Source organism: Scatophagus argus, chromosome 3 (genome assembly GCF_020382885.2).
Source record: "Scatophagus argus isolate fScaArg1 chromosome 3, fScaArg1.pri, whole genome shotgun sequence".
Lineage (NCBI taxonomy): Eukaryota > Metazoa > Chordata > Actinopteri > Scatophagidae > Scatophagus > Scatophagus argus.
In genome coordinates this window covers 7171866-7192595 of record NC_058495.1, presented here as the reverse complement: position 1 = coordinate 7192595, position 20730 = coordinate 7171866, and the positions used below count along the sequence as shown (strand labels likewise).

The window sequence follows — 20730 nt, the reverse complement described above, 5'->3', positions numbered from 1 at the left end:
TCCATCTGTAGTAGGCAGATGCTTTGCAGTCGCATGTTACGTTCTTTTGGGTTGTCCATCTGTCCCGTTCTTGTCAACGTGATATCTCAGCAAAGACCAGAGGAAAGTTGGCACAAAAGTCTACTCAATACTCAATGATTAACTAAATAGAGATTGATGGTCATAAGTCAGTGTCACGGTCACCTCACGAGACACATACGAATTTATCTGCTACAACAAACTCACAAATGTCTAATGATGAAGAGACAATGTTTTCATATTAAATGGTTAAAGGTCAGCTTTACTTAGTCATTATGATGATCATGCTATTATTCAATACCATATCTCGGGAACAGTGGGCCAGAGTTTAAGAATATGTTTCCCATTTGGTCACATACTGAATAGGTGACACTGATCTTGGGGGTCCACTTTGTAACTGTGCTGATTGTACATATCGTTTCTGCTGGGCTTCAACCCAGCAGCCACATTTTGGAGCTTCTTCATATTCCATCACAATCAACTTAATTGGCTGAACATATACATATAATTTTACTTGAATTTAGACATACAGCAACAGACCCCCCACAAACTCATTGGTACTGAGCTTCAGGTGATTTTCATTTCACCATGTGATGAAGCTTTCTAGCAGTCCTTGGTGCTCCTTGGTCAAAATAGCAGTACAAGGCAGTAATTATTAGATTACTTTGAGTGCAGGACACATTAGTGCTCCAGAGAGAAATAACTGGCTTAGCATATTTATATACCCAAAATGCCCATTATTGATTGAAAGCAATAAGAGTAAGGGTTCTCCCTGGGAGTAGTTGAAGGGCATTCTGCGAAATCACAAATTGAAGTAGACAAGGATGAGGTATGCTGGGGGAAAAATTGAATTGACAGTGAAAGGGAAGACAAATGAGACAATGGGTAATACACGGGAAAAGATACTAGCTTATTGAACAGGTTACACATTCCCTTGTGGCGTGTAGGAAAAGCTTGGTTATATCTACAGAGCGGGCTAACTCACTTCCCAGCATGCATTATGTATTTCTATTACCCTTTTCTGAACAGCAAATCAATGGAGTGTATTTATTTAGTGTAATGTGACAATTGGCAGCACCACTGGTCTCGGTGTGGCAAATACTGAAGTCCTGCTAGTGCTTGTTTATTATATTTGTTAAAGAGCCACTAATGGCCCCCAGACTCTGTTGTGGCGCTGTTGAGGAGTGGTGGGAAAAGGGGGCGAGCTGATTGATTGATTGCCTTCTGTCTCTCTAAGTCTTTCTTTCTGTCTATTCCCTCTCTCTCTGGCTGCCTCTCTGTCCACCATCTCTGTCTGGTGTTTGGGTATGCAAAAGTATGTTTCAGTGTGTCCGTGTGTTTGTGCACACAGGCGATGCAGCTCTGGCTTAGGGCTGGGTCAGTAGAGAATCTTGGCTGATGTCCTGCAGATAGACGGTTCAGGTTTCAGCAGTTCTGTCCCAGAGCAGAATGTGAGCCCCCCCCTGAGCAGTGATCCAAATCCCTGCTTCCTGCTCTATCCTCAGCCCATTAGCTATGGCTTGCCTTTCTCCCAAGCTCAGCATTGTCAAAAGATTCAGCCAGTGGCTCTGGTTACGCCCTTCTCCTGTCTCCTCAAGATCATCAGTTAGGCTGGGCTGTAACAGACAGACAGACTGCGAGGGAATATTTTCAGAGAAAAGAAAAAAATGAAATGCCAGAGCTTGCCTCGCCATCTGGCTTTGAGCTATAAATACTTGTTATGGTTCAGCACATCTTTTAAGCAGCCATTGATAAGAGATTGTATCAATGAAAGTGTAATGTAATTATCTTCAAGCATATGCCATGATAAATTAGAAGTTAGTAAATTACCATTTAAATAAAAGCAGAGTGCAGTAGCTCATAATGTGTGTTCCACCAAGAAAAGAGACAAACTGAATATAGCCATGCCAACATCGAGTGCGCTGAACTCAATTTGTTCTTGTCATTTGCAGGGCAACAGTTACTTTACACCTTATCCAGTTAGGCTAATTAAACTGTCACTTCTTCAAATGGAAATTGATTTTTGTGCCTCTGCTTTTAATATGATTTATTTTACTTTCCATTGTGCAAGTGGAACTTGATCTATGTTATGAGTCTCATTAGTATGAAGTTCATATCCATCTGGCGTTACCAGAACAACAATAGACGCACTGGTGAAATGCACGTGTGTGCGCTGCAGGGCAAACACTGCCTAATGTGTAATTTTTCTCTCGCCCCGCTACACCTGACCCTGTGTGAGCTGACTGAACCATAATTGATTTCAAATTTCAAGTTATGGAAATGAGTTTGATAAAGCAAAAGTATGGATTCGGTCAGAAAATGACCATTAGAGTCTTAGAGTTTGAAAAAGCTTGCACTGCTGAAATGCCTCCTCCCCCCTGAGAGGCGACAGCACAGGGCCATTAAATATTTATGGTAACACTGAAATTCAGATAGCTGTCTGTGACTCTCTCTCATCTTCTCAGCCATTATTAGCTGTTTTCAGATCCAAAGATCAGAGCTGTCCTCTTTTATGGATGGCTATAGCTTATGACAATTACATTTTATCAAACTTCTGTCTGCAAAAATTACATGAAATTTTAAATTCACTTTCCATAAATAACATTTTACCAAATGCATAACTTGAGGGCTTCACTTCTCTTAATAAAACAACAAAACATAAAACACTGCGGTGATCTAAGTACTGAAACTGGTGCCACTGATAGTCATTTACTTTGTTATCAAGGCTTTTCGGTGCTTCATTTTGCTTGCCAGTATGTAATATTCCACTTTTGCTGGCATGCACTTATATCAAACAGTGGTCACAAGGGGGCAGTGTTTTATAATCATCTTAGAACCTAAACCGGCTTTCATGGAGTTCATGGCACTGAGATGCTGCATGGTGTTCTCTCTCTCTCTCTGCTCCCAAGAAATCACACAGAAATATACTTAATCCCATCTTTAAAGACGGTGTTGAGTCCCACAACAGTGCAACATCAGAGCTGTAATGACCCCTATCAAGTGAAAGCTTTATGTAGAAGCAGCTGCTGCCAGTGGAAACACAGTGGTTGCATTTTTTTTTCTTTTTTTAAAAAACTGTTTTCTTTTGGGATTTGGAAAACTCTATTTGTGTTTTGTGTGGATTCATAAATAAATATTACAGCTCAAACATGAGCTGAGGTTTGTTCAGTGTGGATGGCCTTGGCAGAAACCCATCCCTCACTCCCTCCTCTTCCCTCTCTTCAGATCCCTCACTGCTTCTGTACATGAGGGACTTCAGTCCAGTCAGAGAGACACTCTGGCACTCTTGACACTGTGTCCTATCCTTCTCTCTCTCTCTGTGTCCAAGTGACAGATAAGTTTTTTTTTTTTTTTAATGCAGCCATTTTAATTAAATCTCTCATCAGTCTTCTTTGGAAGCAGGTGATAAAGGGTGTAGCAGCACTTAGTTCCTGTTCAGATGAGTCCAGTGGGATTTGAAGCCTGGGTCACTTAAATTGCACAGATGCATCTTTGCCTCCCTTCAATATGAGCCAACACTTCATAACACAAATGCTAATTAATCATTAAAGTGGCATAAATGAAAGGATGGAACTTTCACTTTACTCTCTGACTAAGATAAACGATGCCTAATGATGTGAAAATGAGAGATACTCCAGGCTTGTTGAGGCAATTATATATGAATAAGACATATGACAAGTGTCCTGTACAGGGCCAATAGCCACTTACTACTAGCTAATTAGGCCGATGAGGGGACCTTAATGGCTTCCTACAGGATTGTTCCCCTTGTACTTTATATCAGAGCTGAAATAAAATGTTTGGCGCCAAATGACAGAATGGATGTCAGAGGAGCTGTAAGGAGAAAGGTGGTGTCCTTTTGAAAGCGCTGGACTCTGGCTTAGTCTCCTCTCTCTTTTCATGTCTCTCTTTGTGTGTGTGTCTTTCTCCCCTGCTGTGTTGTGTGCGTCCACATGTCTGGATGTGTGCTTGTGCTGCTGTGCATGCATGAATGTGCAGACAGACATTTAGAGTTGTACCGACCTCTTTATTAGACTAATTATACTGTCTGTGCTGGAAAAAAAAAATCTCATCTCATTGTAGTTCAAGTACATAGACCTACTAAGGTTAGATATCTAACAGTGTGTGTGTGTGTGTGTGTGTGTGTGTGTGTGTGTGTATGTTGCAGGGAAAGATGCTTAAAGGCCAGTATGTGTTTGTTGGCAACCTGGTGTTTGCGGCGTCTCCTTTTCAGAGTTTCATAGATGACTGCATCTGACTGCATCCATCTTGGTCAGCAGGACCCCCCAGAAATGCGAGTGGCTCTTTGCAGCAGAGTGTAGAATCAGCAGGACCTCTCCACAGATGCATGTGTTTGGGTATACAGTGCATGTGTGTGTGTGTATGTGTGTGTGCATTTATGAGAAGAAGGATAGAGACAAGGGGTATCAGTTCTTATCTATATTATCTATATATTACTCTAACACATCTTTGACTTAAATGAAAATTTTGTATTGATCACTCCATCGAAAGCCACTTTGAATTAAAAGCTGAATAAATCTTTTAGAACGTGGTGAAAACACTATTAGTTAAACTAAAAGTTAAACTAGCAATAAAACAGTGTAGAAATGTTCTCTGTCATATGTATGTTATGCATGTAAAATTATTTTTTAAAGGAAATAACATACATTTGATCAAAAGACTGTCTTCGGTGGATACTCTCTTGTTTTGGCTAACTCAGTCTGCTGAAGCCTTGTACTGGCTTTGGCTGAAATTAACAACCGTCATACTGTTAATGAATCTAAACGTGTATGTGATGTAGCGTTCAAGAGGCTGATCCGTAATAAAATATTTGAACACATATCTGCTCAGTCACTGTGAGACACTGGATAAGAGCAGTGGCAAACTGCCTTATATGTAAATGAGTTCACAACAGTACACAGGCCCGCACTGAGCTAATGTTGGTTGAAGGTCTATTGATTGTTTCATCCCGGAATCTCAGTCACTCTCAACAGGTCTAGTGCTGTTGCTTTTGGGTAAAGAGGAGGAGCTGATTATATTATTCAGCTCTGCAACCTAATCCGCACAGCTGATGCAAATCTTAACACCAACAATGTAAGCATAAGTAGCATATGGTGCAAGAATTATAGACATCAGCAGGTAGGTGTGCCCTCTTGATTCCAACCCTGACCTGCCTGTTCACGGGTTAGTATCAGGACATCGTCGTTCAGGGAGCTTCAAGCCAGACGTCACTAGTTCAGAAAACAAGCTTATAAATCATGCCAGTAATTAGTGACTACGCATCTTACAAGCACGTGCAAGCACACACATGCACACTTATTGAAGACATTAACTATCATACTGCTTTCAGTAAATGTGTATCTGCAGAGGGACCATCACATACTGCAGGCTAAAATGAAATCAAAATGAGAGATCCATTTAGGTGCAACCCGCCATGCAGCTGGCTTCAGTCCGTTTCATCCTTTCTGCAGTCTGATCTTCCTCTGCGTGTCTGTGTGTGTCAAGGGAGTTGTCAGCAAGTAGGACTACCATCAACCCTCCTTCATTAGTATTGCATTCCTGACATCCTCCTGACATAAGGTGTAACACATACTCACTTCTTGCCACGAGCAGTTTAACAAGCTGCCAGTTTATTTGGTGCAAAACAAGTTTCTGGACAAACAAAAGGAAAACAAACAGAATTTGCTCATATATAAATTCTGTGGTAGTTTGAATAAAAGCACTACATCCAAGCAAGAACTCAAAAAGGTGTTTTGTTTCATTGTTTTTCATCTGTCAGAATCTACTGGTTTATAATGGCTGATAAGCATAAGGTACTATTAAGCTGGGTAGAGATTGAACTTAATTGACCATGACAGGATATCTCCTCAGCATCTGGCTGGTTAAGAGGTTTTTGATCATTGTTATGCTGAAATAAATATCAAAAGCAAACTCAATATAATGTTTGGAAAATGTAAGACTTTTATGATACACCTCATCTCTCAGGGCAGTGAGAGGTGGCACTTGAGGCGTTCATTTCTTTTTGTTACGTTTACACAATCCATTAGAGGATCCCCGTTGCTGAAAACCATGCACATACTCAGAAAAGGTTTAACAGTTGAATCGCAAAATCAATCAAAAACAGATGATATCAAGAGTCTCAGTCCAAAAAATACACAAAAAGGCAAGCAGCGGGTGAGATGGTGGTCAGGGGTTAACTCAAAAGATCCAAAAAGCAAAGCGGAGAAGTCACTGAGGATCAAACACAAGGAGAGGAGCTAGATGTGCAGAAAAATGGCAGAGAGAGGCACTGGAGCTGAGGCAAAACAAAGAACGTACGTTACGCAAAGCTAAGAGCCAAAAACCAGAAAGGATTGCAAAAAGAGTGAGCCAGAAGCACTGATACTTCAAAGGAGTCATAATGACCTGACAAAGCTGGAGAGGATGAACTGGTCTCTTTTTACTGGAGGAGGCGGTGAAACTGATTGGAGGAGATGAGCAGCATATGTGCAGGTGTAGAGGCGGGAAACTGAGACCAGGAGAGGCACGCCCAGCTCTGGTGAACCTAAGAGAAAACAGGACAGAGGGGGAACACAGGAAGACAGCAACAAACCAATACACGAGGGAGGGAAAAGCAAGCCGGAACACAAGGAGGAGAGGCAGAAATCCAGCAGATCCTGACAATTTTCAAACAGGCAGGATTTGAATGGTTATGTATTTGCACTTAGAGATGCAAACTGTTCATACTGTTCACACTTCTGTTTGATGTTGTTTTGTGTGCATACTTGTTATAGTAAAGTTTGTGTATATTTTATCTTTGTCCCTCCATAGAGCTTATGGGAGGGCCTACATGTGTGCATAAATAGCAAAGCCAGCAGCCAGCAGGATGGCCATTACCCCTGATATCTGAGAGGCCACCTCAAAATTCATAAACTGGATTTGCCAAAATAAATTATTTTAACTTTCAAAAGGCTGTGGATTTATTTTTTTAATTGTAGATTGGATGCTTTTTTTTTTGTTGTTCAAGATTGAGATGAAAAGGTAGATATCGATCAGAGCCCTACTGATAATGGGTCAGTATGACGTATGGACTCCTCTTAGTGTGTCAGATTTGAATTTGGTATCATCGTGTATGTGTTAGCTGTTGGGTAACAAGAAATTCCAAAGATATGCTCGAGATTATTTAAAGACAGTGTTGCGGTATTTATTATTTTTCCAGCATTCCAGCAGTTCTTATCCCAGTACATATTTAGGTCACATTCATTTGATAAATTTAACAGCTCTTCTTTGTCAATATTTGTATGTTTTGTGTTTATGCAAAAAAAAACAAGATTATCGGCCAATATATTTTTGTAAGATTTTTTTTTCCTGCTGTCCAATATCACAACTGCTGTCAGTCTAGCTATTTAATATCTCACTTGTTTAATCCATACTAGCAGAGAAATGTAAACATATGGACTCCTCTTGAACTATTCCAAAATCTTTTTCTGTTCATTGAGTTGTACAGCTTGAATGCCTAATTGCACAGACTTGGATCTCTTCTGAATAGCCTTGGTCACCGCATTTATTGTGTGTGATTATAATTACTGCACAGTCTTGAGCATCAGCGCATGAAACTCACCTCCACTACTAATAAAACAAATGGATGGATTTAGTTTTACAAGAAGGATTCATTTGTAAATGTCAAACAGAAAGGGACCATTTATTTCACAAAGGGCCATTCATTCATTTCTCCCCAAGCGGCAAATAGGAGGCATCAGGCCCGTGGGGACTTGGAGACTGTTTGCTATAGCTAGCGGGCGTACTCTTAAAGTCATTCATCAGAACCATTTCCCCTTTCCCAAACTCTCCCCAGCCCAGCTGTCATGATGCTGCCAAGATGAATTAGCTATGTCATCCTGTGTCTCCCTGTGCAGGCAGGGATACTCTTACTGCCCTATGGGCTGTAAATATAAATCTGCTCTGTCTAGCCACAGTTCTTAAACTGTAAGACCATCCAATCATAATCCATTTTCAGGTGGTACTGCCACACTCAGTCCTTTCAAACATGAAAAAAGAGGCATTTGAATCCATCCTGTCCAGTGCACAGTGATGTTAGGTTAACTTTTCTTGGCATCCATGCCATTCTGCTATTGCCAGTATTTAAACACCTGTTCTGATACTGGCTTGCACTCATTATAGTAACATTACTGTAGTGTATTTTTTGAAGGGTTTACGACATGACGATATGTTTGACTCAGCGGTGCTTTACACGCTCGTTTTAGAATAAAGCCCCTAATAATTTGTTTATATCTTTTGACACTAAAACCAAAACTATAGCTATAATAACAATAAACCAAACAGTATGTATTATTTTATTTCCTGCTTTGTAGTCCATATTCCAAAGTCCATAGTGTGGTTGTAAAGTCTATAGTATGCTTTCCCCTAATGCAACAAAATTTTAAATTTAAGGTCTTAAGAAAGCTCCTCCAGGACCACAGAAGAAGACAGCACACAGTTATTTTCACAATTTGAGTAGAACTCCTCGGGATGAGTGCCCCTTCAATCAGAGTTGATAACAGACATCACATTTGCAAGTGGACATTGTCCTTTCACAACATGTGATTGTTATAAGGCTGCTTAGTGCTATTTGCAGCATTTGGATCATTCTGTGTTCAGAGCATTCAGACTGAATTGTTAAAGTTTAAAAACCAAGGACATATTCACAGCACTTACACAGTGTACTAATACTTTTTTATGCTCAGAGTGCTGTTAACAATGTCACTCAGTATCCAGCTTTGTCTCAGTGCCACTATCTGCTGCTCTCTGTGTTCACAAGCTTACAGTGACCTCCTGGGATACTTCCACTGACTTTCTTCTCTCACATTGTTTTCACAGTAAACCAGCATTTACCTGACACATGTATTTAATTCGACCTTATAGCCAGGAGATTGAGAGGCGATTAGAAAAGTGGCCTTTGTGACACTTGTCCCTTGCAGCAGATCATGCACACAATTATCCTCAAAATTGTCTGTATAAATCACCACCTGCTCCTCTGTCAGCCCCCACAGCTACAGGACCCTCACTGCTGCTGCCCCTCATGCCTCCACCCCATTTCTATTATGTTACTCTGTCCTTCAACACCTCCTACCTTCACTTACTCCCTAGAGCATGCTTGACAGAGAAGATACAGCAGCAACGAAGACAAGCAGAAGAATATAAGAAGGGTGTCAGAGTAGAGAACAAAGGTGTGTGTGTGTGTGTGTGTGTGTGTGTGCGCGCGTGTGTGTGTGTGTGTGTGTGTGAGGAAGGTTGACATGACAAAAAAACAACAAAGAGATCGGGGTACGAAAGGAAGTGCATTCTCTTTTTGCCTTGACAGACAGGGAGTTCGCACTATAAGTATGAAGGGTAAACAGAGATAAAGGAGGTAATGTTAGAGGTAAAGCAGAGATAGTGGTAAGGTGAGGGGTTGAGTTGGGTAGCGTTGCTCTACTTGTGTCTTGTAGTTGGACTCTACACCTGTCAAGGTCCAGGCTGGCCAGCTCCACCCCATTCCGGGCCCAGAATGAGACTTTGATTAACTGCCGAGTGCCTTGACATCCCAGAACTCTCACAAATAAACCTGTGCCATCAGTGCATGCAGTCAGACACAGAGAGCAATGAGAATCCCGAAAGGTTAGTGTTGTTTTCGTCCTCAGAAGCTCTGTCACAAATTGGCACATTTATCCAGTTTTTATGCTACTTTTTAAGACGCATTTTTAGATCCTGGCTGTTTTATCTATAGTTTTTAACAAGGTGAAAGATTTAAGTCATCAGGCTCAAGTTTCTTATTTAAACTTAGATGTATCCACAAGGCTAAGCAGGTTGGTCACTCCTGACTGAGGATTTTATGACATTTTTACCTCTGGATTTTATTCCTCTCTTTTGCTCCTGGTTGTGGAGTATTGTAAGACGGCTACCACTGATGTTCTCTGTGGTGTTAAATTGGAGCTGAGATCAATTAAACATCTGATCAATAAACTCCTGCAGTGGCAAGCTCAACTCAGCTCTCCCTCTGCCAGGTGAAGATGGCAGTACTGGTGCTGCTGCTGTCAGCTGCTGTGTCCCTCTTTTGCACCTCTAGCAGACCCGACTGATGGCAGATCATCTTCTATGCAGAACACTGCTGGAGAGGCTCTTGAGGCATTAAGAAGTGGGGCCCATCTCTCTGTTCCCTCAGCAACTCTCCTCCTGGCTATTGAGTGGTGCCCACTGCAGCAACAGGTTGCATGACCTCCAGACGGAACAGCTTTGGTCACTCGAGCTGACCGGGATAAACATTCTGACCCCTTTCCCAACACTGTACCCACCACCATTGGTGCATACAGCAGCAACTGCAGAGACCCTGAATTCCATTTAAATGGAGATTCAATAATCTGGTTTGTGGGATTACTAGGGGAAATTACCTACTATTTTTTGGTTCCAAAACTTTGGATGTTGTCGAAAACATCTCTTTTGTACCGGTCCATCATCCCACTGTCCACACTGTTACTGTGCTTGTAGGCACAAATGACTTTAAGTTTGGGACAATCTGTGAAGTTTTAGCTGGAGCAGAAGTCAACGAAAGAAATGAGAAATTTCGCTGTATTCTTTGTACAGTGACTATAAAGCTTCTGATTCTGATTCTGAAAGCCTGGGTAAATGGTACATCTTCTGTGGTCCAGTTGCAACACTTTATAGCATTGACCAGTGACTGCAGAGTTTTTGCACTGGCAATGGGTATGGCTTCATCAGTCATTTTGATTCCTTTCAAGAGATCCCTTCACTCCATTACCCCAATGAAAAGGGGCTGTTGACTACCTGGGAACAGATTCTCTTCACACATTAGTAATCTACCAAATGACTGACTATCCAGAGTTGACTTCCTATTCCTGTTGCTGTTTCTGGCATTCTAGTAATTCATCTACCTCACAGATCTTTAAACATGGGTAACCTCTCTTGTGTCTGCTGTAGCCCCACTGTTATGTATAATAATCAAATAGACTACATTAGCTTTGCAGAATTCAAGCATCAGATTACTAAGTAACAAATCTTTAAAATGCATTGATGAAAACAATACTGACTTTTTCTTGCTAACTGTCTGATAGTGACACTGTTCCCCATGTTGAATGTTGCCCATCAGGTTTCACTGTCCTAAATGAGCCAAGAGTAACCAGATGTGGGGTTGGTTTAGCAGCTTTATATAAAAATAATTTTAAGTGTTCAAGATCTGAGCTTGGTTTCTTCTCCTTTTTTGAAATGTTTTTGTTTTGAAAGGGTCACAAAAACTCTTTGCATTTTTGTATATGGACCCCCAACTCCACTGTTGGTTTTATAGAAGAAGTTCCTGAACTTTTATCAGTTGTTATGTCTATATAATATTCAGATTTTAGGTGATGATAAGATGTTTAGATCCTCCACTTCCCATTTCTGCTACGGAGTACCTTAAGGCTCAGACATTGGCCTTTTACTAATCTTCATTTATACGTCTTTATGGGTACGTTAATTTCCATTTTTGATTGATTGATTTACAAACTCCTTGTGACCCTGAATGCAGCCTGAGAGCAGAGGTCTGTTAGTAATTCCTCAGTCAAGACCAAAAAAATAAAAAGAAAAGAGAGACCAAGCATTTGGAGTGAGGACCACACAACTCTGAAAGGACCTGCTGGAGGATCAAATCTGTCTTAGCTTACTGCCTCACCAATGGGCAAAAAAAACAACAAAAAAAAACATATATAAATATAATATATCGACATGCACATGTAGTCTTGTCTGAATATAAATCTACAGACAGACATACATAGTAAAACACGCACATACTACATCTACAGTATGTATGTACAGCAGAAAGCCCCTACAAAAGGCTGCAACGGCAGCACATACATGACAAAATATTATATATTGTTCCATACACATCTATTCAATTGTGTATGTGTTCATGTACACCGGAAAACTTTGTCAACAGGGGAAAGGATGTTAATGAAAATAGAAAATAATTACATAAAAGCAAAAAGACAAATGAAAGTTGACTTTTATAATATTAAAGGAGATTGATGAGTCTTGCACATGTGTGTATCTACATTTCAATGTATTAAAGGTCAGTAATATGTGGCAGGTATTTCAGTGATATGATGCTTGAATACTAAAGGTGGCAGTATAAGAAATAAAATACACCATGTAATTCTGCCCTGAGCATGGCACACACTGCATGCCAAAAGGTGTAATCCTGGCTGGCTTTTTAAAATGACTGATAAGATGTGACGTCAAGTGGCAGCTATTAAATTTCTGTCCTTGTTGGTGCTTTTTCATTCATCCCCAGTCAGCTTTTAAGCATTCACTGCTTCACTGGATTCACTGATTGAAAGTGAAGTCTTTTCTGATTTAGAGGAACTGTCAAAGGCAAAATCCACCCTCCAAAAAAAACCAGCTATCTACTGATTACTCTTATTCACATGAGTTCCGAGCGATCAAGCGACTAATACTCTGCAGTGTCTGATAGCCTGCCATGGACATTCATGGCATCAGTTTGCAATGGATACTACCATTTGTGGACTGAGAATGTTTCCGTAATTACATCCCTTTTTGTTCCATTGTAGTGTTGCTGACAGGTCTGAACACCAAAATGTGTCCATAAATTTGCCCTGTACACTGTCAGCGTGTTAATGAAGCTCCCATCAGCTTTCTGTTTAACAGCACAAGGATTTATCTGAGTAACATCATTGAAATAGCTTTGCAAACGACAGATTCACACTCTGAAAGGAAGACTGGGCTGTGATTATATGATTATGGTAATATCCTGTGTATTTCCCTTCATGGCAACAGTCTTTGGATGCCTTAACGCTTCTCATTATTGAAGAACTAAGTCAGCACCGATTTATAGACTCTTCAAAGTTCTTCTATGGGAGTATACACAACCCTGAAAAATCAATAGTATTTTAGTCAAAGTCTGCGATTTTACTTGCATCAAGTACTAATCAAAGAAACAAGTTTTTTTTTTCTTTTAAATTTCTCTTTATTCAGTCTTGATCAAAACAGTGAAAGGCGTGTTTGAATGGATCAAACCCTTCAGCCATTAGTAAATTCATGGTTTATTTTAATGCTGATTTTATAATTTTATAATGATAGCTAATGTTTTTTTATATTTTTTTATATCATCATTGACCATGGTTCCAAAAATCAAATATGATTTGAGTTATTTTTGTTTTAGGAACCAGTCAATCAAACAATACTTTTAGACGTTTAGACTTAAGATGTGTGCCAAAGATCCCCTGAAAAATGTCCAAGTTTGCTTTCATAATGAGTTCATTAGTGAAACTCTCACAGAGGTGTAGGTTTGTTATTCTGTTGTTGTTGCACTTGCTGGGGGATTGTACTTCTCTGTCAAGCCAGGATATCATTATCCCTTCACCCAGATGGATTAGCTTGTTGCACAGAGCCTCTCCTCCGATATGTCTCTCTGTTGATGAGCTGACTGGGGAAACAGGCAAGAACAAATGATGTTAAATGCCAAAAGTGTCAGGCTGAATCTCTGATGAATTCTGATGCACCCCCCAACAAATTTAAACCACAAATAATCTATACGTGCAACAAAATTTTATGTTTAAACGTCATAGTCTCCTGAAAACAACAGATTTAGTTTCTCTTTCCTGGCATGTCATGTTCTCTGGCTTTCTTACTCTCCTGTTCACTAGTGTGCTGGGTTCTGTACATGACACATAACTGTAATCCAGTGCTTCTTGATTTCCATCGCACAACTATGTGTGATTGTAGTATCTCACTGGGAAATTATCTTGGGCCCACAGCTGAGCAGCCATTCCCCATGACATCCTCACATTCTCATTCGTTTAAACATGAGTAACCACCCCAGTGGGAGACTTGATTGTCCTTAGAAGGGACATTATGGCGTGTGTTAGAGTACAGCGAGAGAACAAGAGTAAAAAGTAGGGAGGATGTGTACTGGGTGGGCCCAGAAACACGGAGAGCGATCAAACTGATGGTCTGATCTCATCTGCTCCTCGTAGTGTTTGACTCTCTTGTTATGTACGGCCTTGTGTGTTCTGTTGTGTAGTCTGTAGAAGGGTGAGGTATCGACTGGACAAAAAAGCAGCCCAGTATCCCTAAGAACCGCAACAAAGCAGGAAGTTGCATGACCTTTATTTTGCGGGCCAGAAAACGAGGAATGTGGAGATCAGGGTGGAAGACAAGAACTTTACAAGTATACTTTATTTGCCATAGTCACAACCTTTTCTCAGCCTGAACCACACCATCATCGCAATGCACAAATATTGCACCGAGAATTTTTTAAACGTTGATGCTGATTGTCATATGAACTTTCTGGGTTGCAAAACTGGTATATACAAACGTGCATGTACACAGGTATTAAAGTATAATTTTACGACATCTTGGATCTTAGTTTTGTAGGTTTTATGTTTGTTTGCTTTGTCATATTTGAAACCTGAGAAATATGAGTGTTCAGACAGGTTTTAAAGAAAGGCACAGCCAGATTAACCAGTGGGCCTTGAGGTATAATTTAACTAATGACTTCTCTCTCAGTGCAATATGCATGCTCTTATACTGCTTGGTCCAAGGTGTACTGTGTGGTAATTTGATTAAACACAATTTACTTTAATAAATTCAGCATATATAATCACAAAATGGAAAAAAAATCAGGTTTTAAAACGCCAGGAGGCCCTCAGTGACCTGAAGATCAGTTAATACAGCAGGATGCACCTTGAAGCCTTCATCATGTGTGTTCGTGTTGTGCTTTGAGATGCAAGTAAACATTTGTGACAAAATTCATACATGGGGCTTGGTGAAATATTTGGTTCTAGCAGATTGGTGGCGTAGTGTCTGTTTTTACCAGACAAGCTGGTCAACTATTGCAGCTGGTGAGCTAATATAATGCTACTCAGTCCCACTAGCTCCTGGAGCTTCTCTCTGTTCCCTCTCCACCATATATCAGCTCAGTTCAGTTCAATAAAATGTTATTGGAGAGGGAAAATAAAACTTTCCTTGCCGTTAGCAACCTCATTAGCTCGAGACCATAAATTTACACAGTTTATTCTCAACACCAATTGTACCACTGACTCCTGTCTCATAACAGAAATATTTTTTGCACCAAGAAAGGAGGTTAAATAAAAGGTCAGCACTCTCATAACAATTTGCTGTTGGTCAAATGCACAAATTTGTGCAGATTTACTTCAGTGGTAATCCGTCCTTGCCCTCATGTTATCCAAATACATTTGAAAGAGAATGTAGAAAGGTAATTTTGTCCCCCACCCTAAGTCCATCACACTTTACCATCCAAGCACTTTACAGACTGACCTTCTTGTCCACCTTTGACTCACCATATTGGCCGTAGGTGTGTGTGCAGAGTTTTTAGCATTCAGTGAGGGACTATTGGCAACATATTGCAAACATTATGTTTCTGTTTTACCCAACAACTAAATGGTTTATATAATCTGGCTAAACCTTTGTCTTTTGTACAACCTCTCTGACACAAGTCACTGCACTCCCAGCAATTACCCAAGTGGCAACAAATTGGATTTATCCTTCCAGAGTGAGGGAGACAAGACAAGAAAAACTGATTCAATAAGTAGACCTCATTCATGTTCTCTTTCTCCCCTCATTCACACCATTTCCTTGTCACATTTTTTTTACATCAGTCACGCAATGATCCACACACACACACACACAGAGCAGAGAGTGCATGGTGTCCAGCTTTCACTCTGGATTGGAAAACTGTGTGATGATGACCAAACAAACACAAAGCACCATTTAACCAGTCCCCTATGAGAAAGATGGTGCTCGCAAAACGCTTCCTCAATGTTGCATTCAAGCTTCTGTCGCCCATCTGAAACGGATTTCCCTCATCATCGCAGCCACCTGGGGTCAAAAAGCCCATTAGATCCAAGCAATATCATACTAACACCTTCTTATTGCCCCCCCTCCCCGCAACCACTTTGCTTACACCTGAGTGTCACCAAAATGCTGAGCACTCAGTGAACAGTTTCCAGCAGTGGAACAGTAATGAAAGAGACTAGAGACTCTACAGCATTACTCTCTGTGGCACAATGTTCAGTTTTGAGAAGGAATACAAATTGTGAACGAGGAGGGATTACGTGTGTGTGTGTGTGTGTGTGTGTGACAGGGTTGAAAAGGAAGACAAATGTGCGGTGGCTTCTGAGGCTAATAATTTCATTCAGCAACAGCACTGAGGATATTCAGAATGTGTGAGGGTGGAGGGAGGGGCGGAGACAGAAAAATAAGAATCAAGATGGGGAGGCAGACAGAAGGCACAATATGACTGTAATTACAATATGACAGCGATTGGAACTAATTCTTTTTTCTCTGGAGCATTTCTTCAGATTTTCGAGACTAACTGCCGCTTGTAATATTGATGAAATAATCCCCAGGACTCCTGTTGCTGCACAGTAGCGCATTAAATCATTCTGAGTAACTTCGCTTCCCTCCGGACAAGCTCAGGGTGGGCTGTGCGACTGACAAAATACTCCCCCATCACCGCCACAAGCTGCTGCTCAGTGCCTGAGACAACCGAGCGGAGCTGCGTGCGCTTCTCTCTCTCTCTCTCTCTCTCTCTCTCTCTCTCTCTCTCTCTCTCTCTCTCTCTCTCTCTCCGTCCAAAGTGAAGTCTCTGACAAACAGCAACCATCTGAGAGCGCAGAAGCGAGTTTTGACTCATACACTGTGACCACAGCGGGACCGATGTTCCGATGTTGAAAGCACGCACCAGCCTTTCTCCAAAATGTGCCAGAGCGACTCATCTGGATCGAAACCGAGACCGGGCTCCCTGGCCGAAGCCGGGAAGCTCTTCCTTAAACACACCACCTTGCATGGCTTGAGGCACATCTTCATCAGCGGTTCCTACCCCCGGAGAGTTGCGTGGCTGCTGGCTTTCCTGGCAGCTGTGGCTCTGCTCTTCACCTGGTCCTCCAACAGAGTGCGGTACCTGCTCTCCTCGCCCGTGTATACCAAGGCGCACATGGTGTACGCCAAGCGACTCGTTTTCCCCGCCGTCACCATATGCAACCAAAACCTCCTGCTGCCGCGGCGCATGAAGAAGACGGACATATTCAGCGCGGGGAGGTGGCTGGGACTTTTTGGGAGGAACTGGCAGGTCACACCCGCTGCGAGGGAGGCGCTCACACCTCTGCGGGGCGATGGTGAAGAAAGCGCGGGGGGCGAGCCGCCCTGGTCCCCGCTGTCTCGGATTTTGGACTTCAACCACTTTCTTCCTCCTCCGCGGGAGTCCCAGCCGTCCATGAAGCAGCTTCTGGACCGGCTGGGACACCAGCTGGAGGAGATGCTCTTGTACTGTCGGTATCAGGGAGAGCTCTGCGGGCCGCGCAATTTCAGCACCGTGAGTGTGTCGCCAAAGTTCAGTTTTTTGTTTTAACATACACCCTCCCCAACAGGTTGATGCAGCTTTTAGAGATGGATTCAGCTTTTTCAATTATGGGCTGAGTCAGAAGGTGAAGTGTTACTAATTGGCTGTCAGTATCTTAAATGTGTTGCGCTGATAGAGATCAACTGTGTAATTAATTTGCGTTGAACGCGCGCAATCACCAGGCATTTCTCTGCACTGCTGCTTGATGATGTGCCTCAGTAGTTCAATTAACTCTCTCTGTCTCTACCTCACCTCTCGCCATATAGATGCTGTTATATATCTACGTGGACTGTGTTGCACACCACCGTGACTTTGCAATGATTTATCTCATGTAATTTCATCTCGCAGTGTATCTCCATAATATTGCTAGATTATTCTTGTAGTTTTCCCAAAGAGACCTATAATATAATATATTTTATAGTCGTTCTTCACTCTCTCTCACTCATTCACAGACTCATTTAATCCCACTCTCTTTTTGCCCACTGACACCGACATTGTGGAAAATTATGATCAGAAATTCCAAACCAAACAATATCAAAAGCTGAATAATTTCACTGGAAATGATTGCAGAACCCAGCAGTCTTCTACGTTCTCCATTTGGTCTCCGTTGTCCATCACTGCTGGATCAATGTGTGTTCAATCCTGCACTCACAAGAGACCAGTCTGCCCCTAATGAAGACTTTTGATTCATTTAGCAATGCTTTACAACACTCAATGGCACCGATGGTAAACACTCACCGTTGGCCTCATTGGTAAACTGCAGCCCATTGATTGCACTCCATCATCGCCTGGAGAACAATGTGAAAGCCGAATGTTCCTCTCTCCCACCTCATTACCCAAATTTGTTTTCAGTTAAGTAGATTTTCTTCTGGTGTTTGAAACAGTTTGATGTTGGGGAATCAGGTTTTTCTGTTTGCAGCTGGCATGTCTGAGGGTTATTTTCAGTTCTGAGGAAAATTCATAATTTGAAACTGCTTGCCTTGGTGGCAGCCCTCGGTCTCTGTGTCATCAAACCATATCCCCAAATAATGCATCAAACACATGCTTTTATGTCTTCACAAATGTAAATCTGGAACCACAAAACAAGTTATCACAGTCAAACACATTTCTTTCTACCAACATCTTTAGAAACGCTTCATGTTTTTAAAGGGTGACCAAGCAACAGCAATCTATTTCAGGGATAGAACATAATACCAAGGTCTGAGTTTTGGGGATATCTGCTAGTGCGCAAATAATCAATGATGCCCTGCTTGGCCTGGGGTTAGGCAAGAGGAGCCGTCGGCATGAGTCAGGCCAATAGAATCAGTCACACTTGAGAAGTGAGCTGCAGTGGAGGAAGTTGAGCCTGTCTTCATACAAGAGGTTTCAGGATGTATTGACTTTTGAGCAGGAGGCCTCCCATGTTGCAGGGTCTCTCTTGAAACTCTATAAATTTGGTCCACTGGACTCATCAATCTGTTCTTCCCTCCATGCAGCTGTGCCACCTTCTTTATTCGTTTCTTAACAGTACACATGCTTAATTCTCATCAGGCCTCTTCTCAGCCATTGATTTCAGTCACAAAATCAATCCGAGAACATACAGTCAGACTCAGTCCCCACTCCGTGCTTCCTATTGATTGACAGTTTTCAACCCATTTTGCTTAAACCTTACTGGGAAGTCTAGCTGAAGGTGTATAACAATGTTAATTGTCCTTTTTTTTGTGGATTTGTGGGCAAAAAGTTAGGAGAAAAATCCACTCTAAAACTCTTAAACCTTGCTGAAAAAAAAAACTACTTGCTGCTAGCAACAGCTGTGGGTATGTGGGCTTAAAATGTATTTGGTTTTTGCTTTACTCTGATTTAAGTAACTGACAAGGGATTCAAAGCTAAAATATATTTAATATTTACAGAATGGATACAGTAAGAGGTGTAATTTAAGATAAAATTTCAACCAAGAAAAACAGGCCACGTCCAAGTGGCTCAGAGTTACCCAGCATACAATCTAATATATGTAAATTATGTAAACTACATACAGCATATAGGCTATATGTCCATGTATGTCTCACACACTTATGCTTATAGATGTAATATACATACATAATATCTATTTCTTTACTACTTTAATTTTTATATGTTAAAAATTGGTCATGACCAAAAGCTTATAAAAGGCTTTAAATTGGCTTCTGATAGTGTCTGACCATCCTTAATTTGCTGGTTTTAAAATATGGCCCAACTAAATCTATAATCGAATAGCCCTGATCTAAAACAATGAACACAAAATGTTGTCACTTTCCCCTTTGGATGTGTTAGAGAGGTGGACCCTAAGATATGGCTGTTTGAAAAATCATCAAATTCAAATCTTCCGGGTTTACTTTCTGGTTATGCAGTCCAATAAATATGCATAGTGATGTTTCTCACATTTGTCCTGGCACACCAGTTCCTGTAGCCCACAGTCCTTACATTCTGATGACTTCAGAGATTTTTCTTTCAGCTCATGGAAAGTTATACAAATGTAAAACCTCCATGAAACAAACATCCATAATAGCAAGGGTCATAACTGAACCTGTCTGCAGTTTGAATTGTCCTGCCAACAGTGTTACAGATGTCTCTTTTATAATGGTGGTCTATTTGGAAAATGGCCACTGGTCAACACTGGAAGCAATTCTGAGCTTTTAAGTTTTTTAAACCCTGCATTAATTGATTATTAATTTTGTTCATTGGGGCAGCACTACAAACAGTACATTGATTGATATTATCGATATTATTAGGATATTATTTATATTATCACCTTTTAATGCCTACACATCTAGTGAACACAGAGCAGCATTTATGTTATTTGTAGTTGAGTGTCTGGCCATCTGATGAATACAGCATTTTCTCATTTTTTTTTAGCTCCGTTTTACTCTCCACCAACTCGTAAGGAAAACATGTGGCTCTTTAGCTGCTCAGTGTTCCACTTTGTTCACCAGCAAGTCACTCTGGGCAGGTAATTTGTAGTAAGTTTATTTTTCACTGAAACAGCAGCCAGTTCTGTGTGTGAAACGATGCTGATGAGAGTAATGAAAGTGAACAGTGAAGTTGTAGGCAAGAAAAAAAAACAAAAAAAAAAAAAGATGAGCTAAAAGACACAGAAAAACACATTATACTGTTATATCTTATCTACCAGCAGTGTCGTCATTAGTCCATAAAACAGAGCAACCATGCACATGTTATTGAACAGGTGTGACTCGTTTGACTCTTTGACTGCAAAAAACACTTCTCTTCTATCCAGTATGCTTTCAGCTCTCTCTGCCCACACATCTAACTAACTTATTTTGCTCAGTTGCCAACTTGATGATGATTACATGATG

At 41.0% G+C, this 20730-nt stretch overlaps 1 protein-coding gene across 5 annotated transcripts in view; it reads left to right on the top strand.

Annotated features, from left to right (window-relative positions):
• The window catches only part of asic1b (acid-sensing (proton-gated) ion channel 1b), a 143341-nt gene that overhangs the window by 97173 nt on the left and 25438 nt on the right, over positions 1–20730 (top strand). Inside the window, exon 1 of one of the 5 annotated variants that reach the window (XM_046383154.1) lies at positions 16135–17374. The exons of the other annotated variants lie outside the window; for them this stretch is intronic. Within the exon in view, the coding sequence (XP_046239110.1) occupies positions 16760–17374 (615 nt within the window). The 5' untranslated portion in view covers positions 16135–16759. Of the gene's footprint in view, positions 1–16134; positions 17375–20730 lie in introns of those variants that run through there. 5 annotated transcript variants of the gene reach the window in all.